This window comes from Palaemon carinicauda, chromosome 22, assembly GCF_036898095.1.
Source record: "Palaemon carinicauda isolate YSFRI2023 chromosome 22, ASM3689809v2, whole genome shotgun sequence".
In the NCBI taxonomy this organism is placed as follows: Eukaryota; Metazoa; Arthropoda; class Malacostraca; order Decapoda; family Palaemonidae; genus Palaemon; species Palaemon carinicauda.
This window is the reverse complement of record NC_090746.1, coordinates 13,272,281-13,284,780: the sequence shown is the minus strand read 5'-3', so window position 1 is coordinate 13,284,780 and position 12,500 is coordinate 13,272,281. Positions and strand designations below refer to the sequence as shown.

At 40.8% G+C, this 12,500-nt stretch overlaps 1 protein-coding gene across 1 annotated transcript in view; it reads left to right on the top strand.

The window, feature by feature from the left end:
- The window catches only part of alphaSnap (Alpha-soluble NSF attachment protein), a 177,485-nt gene that overhangs the window by 163,118 nt on the left and 1,867 nt on the right, over nucleotides 1-12,500 (top strand). Inside the window, exons 3-5 of the mRNA XM_068345975.1 lie at nucleotides 3,195-3,301; nucleotides 4,985-5,143; nucleotides 5,368-5,541. Of these exons, the coding sequence (XP_068202076.1) occupies nucleotides 3,195-3,301; nucleotides 4,985-5,143; nucleotides 5,368-5,541 (440 nt within the window). The remainder of the gene's footprint in view (nucleotides 1-3,194; nucleotides 3,302-4,984; nucleotides 5,144-5,367; nucleotides 5,542-12,500) is intronic.

Genomic DNA, 12,500 nt, shown 5'->3' with positions numbered 1-12,500 from the left:
ACAAGAAACACCTATTCAGGGCACTGTGCTTCGGTCTTTCCACTACACCCATCCTGGTCTCGCAGGATTGGCTTCTGTCTCCTCCGTTTCGTGACGACTGATTGACCTTAGCAGACTCAGTGGCAACCTTGCATTAGCACCAGAACTTCTGAAGTCTTTTTACCAAGATCCAGTGATCAGGGTAAACCTTTGGAAGTCTTCCCTACTTCCCTCCCAGAAGACTCTAGATTCTAGACACCAATCTCCACAAAACTTTCTCAAAACGAGAAGAACTCCCATCCCAGAGTGACTTGAGTCTGATTGGAATCGAGCCCTCGATCCCCCAGACATTCTGACCCCCATGGGACCAGAAGTTTGGACGAACCTCAAAGGATGGGTGTAAGTTGAGAATCTACAGAGTGGTATAACCTTCTCATCCTTCCCCACTCCTCGGACTTGATGCTGTGCTTAGAACACACCAAAAGAAGAGAGGAGGGACCATAGTGCTGCACCAGGACCTCAGCCTTCTGGACAGAGTCCGAAAGTACCTTCACTTAAATCTCTTTTAAGCGATGAAGGCCAACTTTCCGGTCCTTCAGCAGCCTCATCGGTTCCTAACAGAACACTCAGTGATGTGATGGGCGACAATACCACACACCACATAGACGCTCACATCGGCAAGCAAGAAGGAACTTTGTTGTAGCGTCTTCCCATCTAACAGTATGAACACTAAGTTGGGCCACTATCAGCCCGCTTCATTCCAAACTAGAGGAATGTGCTCGCCGACAATCTGTGCACAGCATCTCAGATAAGGTATACTGAATGGTCTTTGGATCACCTTGTAGCCGACAAAGTCCCGACTTTACCGGATCCTCCAACTAGGGATCTGTTCGCAACACTCCTGAACCTCAGGCTGCCATTGCTCCCCAGCCCTAGACCCCAAGGCTCACAGGTAAAAAACAGGCCAACAACGGTGGGTACAACAATGACATTTACGTCTCATCCCTGTTTTGTTTGATGAAGGGCACTCAAGAAGGCTAGAACATCGGTCAGCCTCTCAAGGACTCTCATAGCTCTGCTATGACATTATGCAGAATGGTTTCCAAACCTTTTGCAGCTCCTGATGTCTCTTCAAGAGAACCCTCTCCACATTACAGACAACCCACTTCTACACCTACCACAAGCTATAGCTTTGCTGTGATTGTATGCCTGGAGACTACCCAGTACCTCCTCTCCCACAGAGGCTTTTTGTAATAAATTGCGAAAAGGTTGTCTAGATATCTGAGGAATTCCTCAGCATCAGTCTACCAGGCAGTATAGCGTCTTGTGTGGTTGGTGTCATGTAAAAGTCCCTCTCTCTCCACTCGATACCTCTATTCCAGCAATAGCGGAATCCTTGAGTATATGCAAGAGGAAAAGACCCCCTATTCAGTTTCAACAGGTAAAGATGATCACTCAACCTTGATCCTTCACCTTCAAACTGAAAGGAAGGGATATCCTCTCATCGCTAGATCGTTCCTAACTCATACGGACTTACAACTTGCCTTTCTCCAGTCGGAATTGAGACCCTTTCAGAACATGGTTCAAATTCTTCGGTCTTTGAAGAGACTTCCTTATGTTCCACTTCACCAGGCAACAAATTTTCACCTGGTTTAAGAAGACAATGTTCCTATACACTCTGACAGCAGCCATACGAGTCAAGAAACTTCATGGTCTCTCTTTCGACATCGCCCATTAATGAGAAGGGCGAAAGGCAATGATCAGTTTCGTCCCCGAGTATGTCTCCAGACACAGTCTCCAGAGGTGACGGATCCTATACAAGTCTCCACTCGGTAACGGACGATCCAGATCATACGTTACTGTACCCATGGTAAGGTATGAGACTCTACCTTAAGAGAACGAAAGCAGCCTACCTGGGTCCCTTCTCTTGTCATCAGCACTGGGAGAGACTAAAGGAGGATCACCAAAACATCATCTCAACATGACGACTCACGATGTCAGGGGCATAGCTATGCCCCTGGTCCTTCTAAGCAGATTACTCTGTGACGCAGGTTTAACAAGAAAGGATGTGAATGCTCTAGGTGACTTTCACAACCTTTCTCCTGCAAGACGTGACCCACAGGAACTCGGTACGATCTCAATCGGTCCGATGGTGGCTGCACAAGAGCTGGTTGTAATACCTCAAGCTCCTTATTGGACAAGTAGCAGAAGGTTGAGGGTACTGTTACCCGGTTTTAGTCTGCGTGAATGAAAAGATTTGACTGGCTCTTATTCTTTTCTTCGTCCTACCCTCTCGTGGGGAAAGCAGCATCTTGGGTTCTCTGCATAAGCTGACCTCAAACCACTGCAGGTAAACCATGTTCCTTGTGTACCTAGTATTAAGCTAATACTGTTGCGTCCCCATATCCTGGCGAGGTGGTATTGGGAAAGTCTTGGTTACATCAGTTTTTTCCTACAATAGACTCTGAATAACTTTACCTAGACAGTCAAACTTCTGCATGTCTCAACACACAGCTTGCGTAGTCCGCGGACCTTGCATAGCAAGGTTTTAGCGAGGGCAGGGACTCCTTAATTTTGAGTTCTAATATACTCGGATAAGGACCCCCGGGTAAAGCCAAAAGCCAGATTGGCAGGGACGTCCACCCTTCCTAATGGGTGAGTCACCCCTAATAAATAGCGTGGTTTGTATTCCAGTTACGGAACAAATGACAAATTCGTAAATAATTTGTATTTTTCCTAAATACAAACCTTAGGTATTTATACAAACTTGCCCACCAGCCCAATCCCCCTTGAAGTCCTACCTCCAAGCAAAGTAAACTAAATCACAGGTGTGTGAGCGGGAGTGGTAGCATACTCCCCCCCCCCACCCCCCGCTAACTAGCGGTGTGGGTATTCAATCCTCGCTAAATTTTAATGGCTTGTCATTTCAGCTCCGCCGAAAGTATAACCCCTAATAAATAGCTAAGGTTTGTATAGTTAGGAAAAATACAAATTATCTACGAATTTGTCATATTTGAGCTAAACAGTGAAAGGGAATCTCATTTAAGACAATAAATTTGAGGAAAAATATTGATGACAACTTATGTACATAACTCTGTCTTGCTCGTTATTCTAAAATTTCTAATGTTAATTCTTATATGATTTGTTTTAAGCAATTTCCGTTTAATGCATTTTATGTATTTGACTTGATAAATATGAAATTTGTTTGGTTGCAGAGTCTGTGAACAGTTTACTAAAGGCCATTGAAATCTACACTGATATGGGCAAATTTACCATGGCTGCCAAGCATCACCAGGGTATTGCAGAAATCTATGAAACAGAGGTAAGACATGTTTTGCCATTGTCATTATTAGCAGTTTTGATAAATATTTCCTCCTGTTAAGAGCTCTCTGTTTGCTGATGATTTAGCAACATACTTCACTAGCTGTGGTGCCACCTCAGTCCACAATCATTTGTAAAAGTCTATAAATGAGCAAAGAGCATGATTTTAGATTTTATGTATTAAAGATAGAGGCAAAGAGGGCAGCTGACTGGAGGTGGGGTCAGGGATTGGGTCGTTCGCATTAAGAGAATAAGTAGTAGTTTTGGAAAGAAGTGAAAAGAGTAAGGAAGGGTATATTGAGGAGAGAGGAAACAGTGAAAGATGAAAATGGAAGGTTGTTGAAAAAAAAAGAGGGAAGGAAAAGATAGGCTGAATATTTTGAGAGGTTGCTGAATGTTGAGGATAATAGGGAGGCAGATATTGCTGTTGCAGGTGGTGAGGTGCCAGTAATGGGAGAGTAGAATGAGAGAGATTACAAGAGAGGAAGTGAGGAGAGCACTAGATGGAATGAGAGTAGGAAAAGCACCTGGTATGGATGGTGTGTGGGCTGAAATGTTAAAGGAAGGGGGTGTGACTGTACTTTAATGGTTGGTGAGATTGTTTAATATCCGTTTTATGTTGTCAATAGTACCAGCCGATAGTGTGTGTGTGTATTATTCTGCTATACAAAGGTAATGGAGATATGCATGAGTGTTGTAACTCCAGGGATATTAATTTGTGGAGTGCAGTTGGAAAAGTTTATGGTAGATAGTTAATTAATAGGGTTAAGGATAAAGTAGAGGATGCAATCTTAGAAGTACAGGGTAGAAGAGGTAAGGGATGCATGGATCAGATTTGTATAATTAGGTAGATAAGCGAGAAATAATTTGCAAAAATGTAAGGAGGGTACATATTGCATTTATGGATCTGAAGAGAGCTTGTTATAAAGTTGATAGGGAGGTGATGTGGAATGTGATGAGGTTATATGGAATTGGTGGAAGGTTATTGCAAGCAGTGAAGAGTTTATACTTAGACAGTAAAGTATGTGTTAGGATAGGAAATGAAGTGAGTGAGTGGTTTCTAGTGAGAGTGGGCCTGAAACGGGGATGTTTGATGTTACCATGGTTGTTCATTAAGTTGTAAGAGAGATAAATACATGAGTACTTGGTTGAGAATTGAAACTGATAGATGAGAGTTATCGTGACGGGGGCCGGTGAATCAGTTATTGTTGGTGGGTGATATTGTATTAGTTACAGACTGGGAGGAGAAGCTATGTTGATTAGTGACAGAGTTTGGAAGTGTGGGAGAGAAGGAAGTTGAGAGTTAATGTGTTTAAGAGTAAGGTTATGAGATGCTGTGTAGGAGTGTGGTGCTAGATTGAATGTCATGTTGAATTGAGAGTTACTTGAGGAAATAGATCAGTTGAAGTACTTAAGAGTCTGTTGTTGCTGCAAATGGTGGAGCAGATGCAGATGTGCATCAGAGAGTGAATGAAGGGTGTAAAGTGTTGGGGGCAGTAAAAGGAATGGTAAAGAATAGAGGATTAGGGATGAAATGTTATTAGAATCCAGAAATGTTACATATTTGTCTTTTTAAACTAATTGTAATGATAGCAGGATAAGTACAAATACAACATCATTTTTTAAATGTTTGTTGTGTATCTTACTATTGAGACGTACATTGTGACTTTTTATTCATTCACAGGTTGCTGATATGGAAAAGGCTATTCAACACTTTGAACAAGCTTCAGATTATTTCCGTGGTGAAGAAAGCAATTCCTCTGCAAACAAGTGCCAACTTAAGGTTGCGATGTTCGCTGCTCAGATGGAAAACTATGAAAAAGCTATTCAGATATATGAACAGGTTAGTAAAGGAAAACGGCTCAATATTATATCCTTGGAAAACATTGCCTTGTAAATTTTTTGTTTGGAGGGATGTTTAAAACTATAGTTTATAGGAAATGAAAGTACACCATTGTAGATGGAAAGAAATTACACTAATTTTAACATTGTCCAGCTTTGTTTTTTAGGCATGAGTAATTTAAAAAGATGTATTCATACTTATATAACATATTTTTGTTGTTTTAGGTTGCAACTAGCTCACTCGAGAGTTCGTTACTTAAGTATAGTGCAAAGGAATATATGTTTCGAGCTGCACTGTGCCATCTCTGTGTAGATTTGACTAATTCTAGAATTGCTGTTGAGAAGTATGAAGAAATGTACCCAGCTTTCCAAGATTCTCGTGAATGCAAACTATTGAAGGTAAGGCAATTAAGTTTTTTTTTTTCATTTGCAGTAATCCCTTGCCATGTTGCAGTTCACTCATTGTGCCTTTAGTACATTGCGTTTTTTTTTTTTTTTTTTTTTTTTTCATTCCAACCCTTACAATGCGGAGTTCATCTAAAAATGACATCCCCTAGTGGAAAAGAACTGAACTTCCCAGGAACAAAGATAGTCGAAGAATATAAAGATTAAAAAATATCATGTGAAATTAACAGGCTATTATATAATAATACTGTAAATTTGAGTACTTTCCAATGGGATATCAAATAAGACCATACTCCATACCCAGCGGGATACACAAATGAAGGATATTGTCCATCAGCTGTGTAGTGTCGGTCATTTCTGATAAATTTCCAGTATGAGATCTATATATATAAATTTCATATTTCCTATGTGTTAATATATATATATGATTTATGTTTCTAATTATGGAACAAAATATAGCGTACAGTTTCTAATAACAATAAAAAATCAATACAATGAATTTTTATAACTTGTCACCATAAGCCTGCTTTTCATCATTATCGATAACATAGAAATCAATGGATATTGTGACCATACGCCGGCCTTACATCATCACCAATAACATGCAGAAACCAATAAATATCGTCACTATAGGCCGGCCTTTCAATACCAATTACATGGAAAACTAATAAATATAGTCACCATACGCCGGGCTTTCATCATCAAGAACATCATGCAGAAACCAATAAATATTGTCACTATACGCCGGCCTTTCAACACAAATACCATCCAAAAACTATTAAATATCGTCACCGTATGCCAACCTTACATCATCACCAATAACATGCAGCAACCAATAAATATCGTAATTATACGCCAGCCTTTCAACACATTTAACATGCAAAAACTAATAAATATTGTCACCATACGCCAGTCTTTCATCATCACCAACAACATGCAGAAGCCAATAAATATCGTCACTATATGCTGGCCTTTCATCACCAACAACAACACGCAGAAACCAGTAAATATCGTCACCATACGCTGGCCTTTCATCACCACCAACAACATGCAGAAGCCAATAAATATCATCACTATATGCTGGCCTTTCATCACCAACAACAACACGCAGAAGCCAGTAAATATCGTCACCATATGCTGGCCTTTCATCATCACCAACAACATGCAGGAGCCAATAAATATCATCACTATATGCTGGCCTTTCATCACCAACAACAACACGCAGAAGCCAGTAAATATCGTCACCATATGCTGGCCTTTCATCATCACCAACAACACGCAGAAGCCAGTAAATATCGTCACCATATGCTGGCCTTTCATCATCACCAACAACATGCAGGAGCCAATAAATATCGTCCCTATATGCTGGCCTTTCATCATCACCAACAACATGCAGGAGCCAATAAATATCGTCCCTATATGCTGGCCTTTCATCACCAACAACAACACGCAGAAACCAGTAAATATCGTCACCATATGCTGGCCTTTCATCACCAACAACAACACGCAGAAGCCAGTAAATATCGTCACCATACTCTGGCCTTTCATCACCAACAACAACACGCAGAAGCCAGTAAATATCGTCACCATACGCTGGCCTTTCATCACCACCAACAACATGCAGAAGCCAATAAATATCATCACTATATGCTGGCCTTTCATCACCAACAACAACACACAGAAACCAGTAAATATCGTCACCATACTCTGGCCTTTCATCACCAACAACAACACGCAGAAGCCAGTAAATATCGTCACCATACGCTGGCCTTTCATCACCACCAACAACATGCAGAAGCCAATAAATATCATCACTATATGCTGGCCTTTCATCACCAACAACAACACGCAGAAACCAGTAAATATCGTTACCATACTCTGGCCTTTCATCACCAACAACAACATGCAGAAGCCAATAAATATCATCACTATATGCTGGCCTTTCATCACCAACAACAACACGCAGAAACCAGTAAATATCGTCACCATACGCTGGCCTTTCATCACCACCAACAACATGCAGAAGCCAATAAATATCATCACTATATGCTGGCCTTTCATCACCAACAACAACACGCAGAAGCCAGTAAATATCGTCACCATATGCTGGCCTTTCATCATCACCAACAACATGCAGGAGCCAATAAATATCATCACTATATGCTGGCCTTTCATCACCAACAACAACACGCAGAAGCCAGTAAATATCGTCACCATATGCTGGCCTTTCATCATCACCAACAACATGCAGGAGCCAATAAATATCGTCCCTATATGCTGGCCTTTCATCACCAACAACAACACGCAGAAACCAGTAAATATCGTCACCATATGCTGGCCTTTCATCACCGCCAACAACATGCAGAAGCCAATAAATATCATCACTATATGCTGGCCTTTCATCACCAACAACAACACGCAGAAACCAGTAAATATCGTCACCATACGCTGGCCTTTCATCACCACCAACAACATGCAGAAGCCAATAAATATCATCACTATATGCTGGCCTTTCATCACCAACAACAACACGCAGAAGCCAGTAAATATCGTCACCATATGCTGGCCTTTCATCATCACCAACAACATGCAGAAGCCAATAAATATCGTCACCATATGCTGGCCTTTCATCATCACCAACAACATGCAGGAGCCAATAAATATCATCACTATATGCTGGCCTTTCATCACCAACAACAACACGCAGAAGCCAGTAAATATCGTCACCATACGCTGGCCTTTAATCACCACCAACAACACGCAGAAGCCAATAAATATCGTCACTATTTGCTGGCCTTTCATCACCAACAACAACACGCAGAAGCCAGTAAATATCGTCACCATACGCTGGCCTTTCATCACCAACAACAACACGCAGAAACCAATAAATATCGTCACCATATGCTGGCCTTTCATCATCACCAACAACATGCAGAATCCAGTAAATATTGCCACCATACGCTGGCCTTTCATCATCACAATCAACACATAGAAACCAATAAATATCGTCACCATGCGCTGACCTTTCATCATCACCAATAACATGCCGAAACCAATAAATATCATCACTATACGCCGGCCTTTCAACACAAATACCATGCAGAAACTAATAAATATCGTAACTATACGCCGACCTTTCAACACCAATAACATGCAGAAGCCAATAAATATCGTCACCATACGCTGGCCTTTCATCATCACAAACAACACCTAGAAACCAATAAATATCGTCACCATGCGCTGACCTTTCATCATCACCAATAACATGCCGAAACCAATAAATATCGTCACCATGCGCTGACCTTTCATCATCACAAACAACATGCCGAAACCAATAAATATCATCACTATACGCCGGCCTTTCAACACAAATACCATGCAAAAACTAATAAATATCGTCACCATACGCCGGCCTTCCATCATCACCAACAACATGCAGAAGCCAATAAATATCGTCACCATACGCTGGCCTTTCATCATCACAAACAACACATAGAAACCAATAAATATCGTCACCATGCGCTGACCTTTCATCATCACAAACAACATGCCGAAACCAATAAATATCATCACTATACGCCGGCCTTTCAACACAAATACCATGCAAAAACTAATAAATATCGTCACCATACGCCGGCCTTTCATCATCACCAATACCATGCAGAAACTAATAAATATCGTAACTATACGCCGACCTTTCAACACCAATAACATGCAGAAGCCAATAAATATCGTCACCATACGCTGGCCTTTCATCATCACCAACAACATGCAGAAGCCAATAAATATCATCACTATATGCTGGCCTTTCATCACCAACAACAACACGCAGAAACCAATAAATATCGTCACCATATGCTGGCCTTTCATCATCACCAACAACATGCAGAATCCAGTAAATATTGCCACCATACGCTGGCCTTTCATCATCACAATCAACACATAGAAACCAATAAATATCGTCACCATGCGCTGACCTTTCATCATCACCAATAACATGCCGAAACCAATAAATATCATCACTATACGCCGGCCTTTCAACACAAATACCATGCAAAAACTAATAAATATCGTCACCATACGCCGGCCTTTCATCATCACCAATACCATGCAGAAACTAATAAATATCGTAACTATACGCCGACCTTTCAACACCAATAACATGCAGAAGCCAATAAATATCGTCACCATACGCTGGCCTTTCATCATCACAAACAACATGCCGAAACCAATAAATATCATCACTATACGCCGGCCTTTCAACACAAATACCATGCAAAAACTAATAAATATCGTCACCATACGCCGGCCTTCCATCATCACCAACAACATGCAGAAGCCAATAAATATCGTCACCATGCGCTGACCTTTCATCATCACCAATAACATGCCGAAACCAATAAATATCATCACTATACGCCGGCCTTTCAACACAAATACCATGCAAAAACTAATAAATATCGTCACCATACGCCGGCCTTCCATCATCACCAACAACATGCAGAAGCCAATAAATATCGTCACCATACGCTGGCCTTTCATCATCACAAACAACACCTAGAAACCAATAAATATCGTCACCATGCGCTGACCTTTCATCATCACCAATAACATGCAGAAACCAATAAATATTGTCACCATGCGTTGACCTTTCATCATCACCAATAACATGCCGAAACCAATAAATATCATCACTATACGCCGGCCTTTCAACACAAATACCATGCAAAAACTAATAAATATCGTCACCATACGCCGGCCTTCCATCATCACCAACAACATGCAGAAGCCAATAAATATCGTCACCATGCGCTGGCCTTTCATCATCACAATCAACACATAGAAACCAATAAATATCGTCACCATGCGCTGACCTTCCATCATCACCAATAACATGCAGAAACCAATAAATATTGTCACCATGCGTTGACCTTTCATCATCACCAATAACATGCCAAAACCAATAAATATCATCACTATACGCCGGCCTTTCAACACAAATACCATGCAAAAACTAATAAATATCGTCACCATATGCTGGCCTTTCATCATCACCAACAAAATGCAGAAAACAATAAATATCGTCACTATACGCCGGCCTTTCAACACAAATACCATGCAAAAACTAATAAATATCGTCACCACACGCCGGCCTTTCATCATCACCACCAACATGCAGAAACCAATAAATATCATCACTATACGCCGGCCTTTCAACACAAATACCATGCAAAAACTAATAAATATCGTCACCATACGCTGGCCTTTCATCATCACCAACAACATGCAGAAACCAATAAATATCGTCACCATGCGTTGACCTTTCATCATCACCAATAACATGCCGAAACCAATAAATATCATCACTATACGCCGGCCTTTCAACACAAATACCATGCAAAAACTAATAAATATCGTCACCATATGCTGGCCTTTCATCATCACCAACAAAATGCAGAAAACAATAAATATCGTCACTATACGCCGGCCTTTCAACACAAATACCATGCAAAAACTAATAAATATCGTCACCATATGCTGGCCTTTCATCATCACCAACAAAATGCAGAAAACAATAAATATCGTCACCATACGCCGGCCTTTCATCATCACCACCAACATGCAGAAACCAATAAATATCATCACTATACGCCGGCCTTTCAACACAAATACCATGCAAAAACTAATAAATATCGTCACCATACGCCGGCCTTTCATCATCACCAACAACATGCAGAAACCAATAAATATTGTCACCACACCTTGGCCTTTCATCATCACCAACAACATGCAGAAACCAATAAATATTGTCACCACACCTTGGCCTTTCATCATCACCAACAACATGCAGAAACCAATAAATATTGTCACCACACCTTGGCCTTTCATCATCACCAACAACATGCAGAAACCAATAAATATTGTCACCACACCTTGGCCTTTCATCATCACCAACAACATGCAGAAACCAATAAATATTGTCACCACACCTTGGCCTTTCATCATCACCAACAACATGCAGAAGCCAATAAATATCATCACCATACTCTGGCCTTTCATCATCACCAACAACATGCAGAAACCAATAAATATTGTCACCACACCTTGGCCTTTCATCATCACTAACAACATGCAGAAGCCAATAAATATCGTCACCATACGCTGGCCTTTCATCATCACAAACAACACATAGAAACCAATAAATATCGTCACCATACGCTGGCCTTTCTTCATCACAAACATCACATAGAAACCAATAAATATCATCACCATACGCTGGCCTTTCATCATCACCAACAACATATAGAAACCAATAAATATCGTTACCATGCGCTGACCTTTCATCATCACCAACAACATGCAGAAACCAATAAATATCGTCACTATACGCCGGCCTTTCAACACAAATACCATGCAAAAACTAATAAATGCTGGAGTCATTTCATTTGCTCCTGTAGAGGACCAAGTAATAAAAAATTTCCGTCTGTCTCACCCAACTATACGCCCCCACTTTTTAAGCTAAAGCTTAATTTTTCTGTAGCACAATCTTACATATACAATACAGTATGTAAATGAAAAAAATATAAAATCCGAACACACTCGAGTTAAGGTAAGTAAACTTCATCCTCATGATGGCCTTATTGCAGGGAGGTACTCCCATTTTCACTGTCTTGATAAAAGTGATATTTATTGTCCTTATATTCTTTTGGTCCTTCTTTATGTAACAAATGGTACATTCATTGATGGCTGCATAGCTTCCCCCTTCCTTAGGCATGGCAAGGGATTTAATTTTCTCCGCTATAGTAAACATCTCCCTCAGACGCTTGGGTCCATTGCCAGAAACCTTAGAGAGTGTAGGATGTTTAGCTGGTATCGTAGAGTTTAAAATGCTAAAAGCACCACACAGCTCCGGTAAAATATGCAGTGATGTCTTGTGTACTGTATATGCGTAG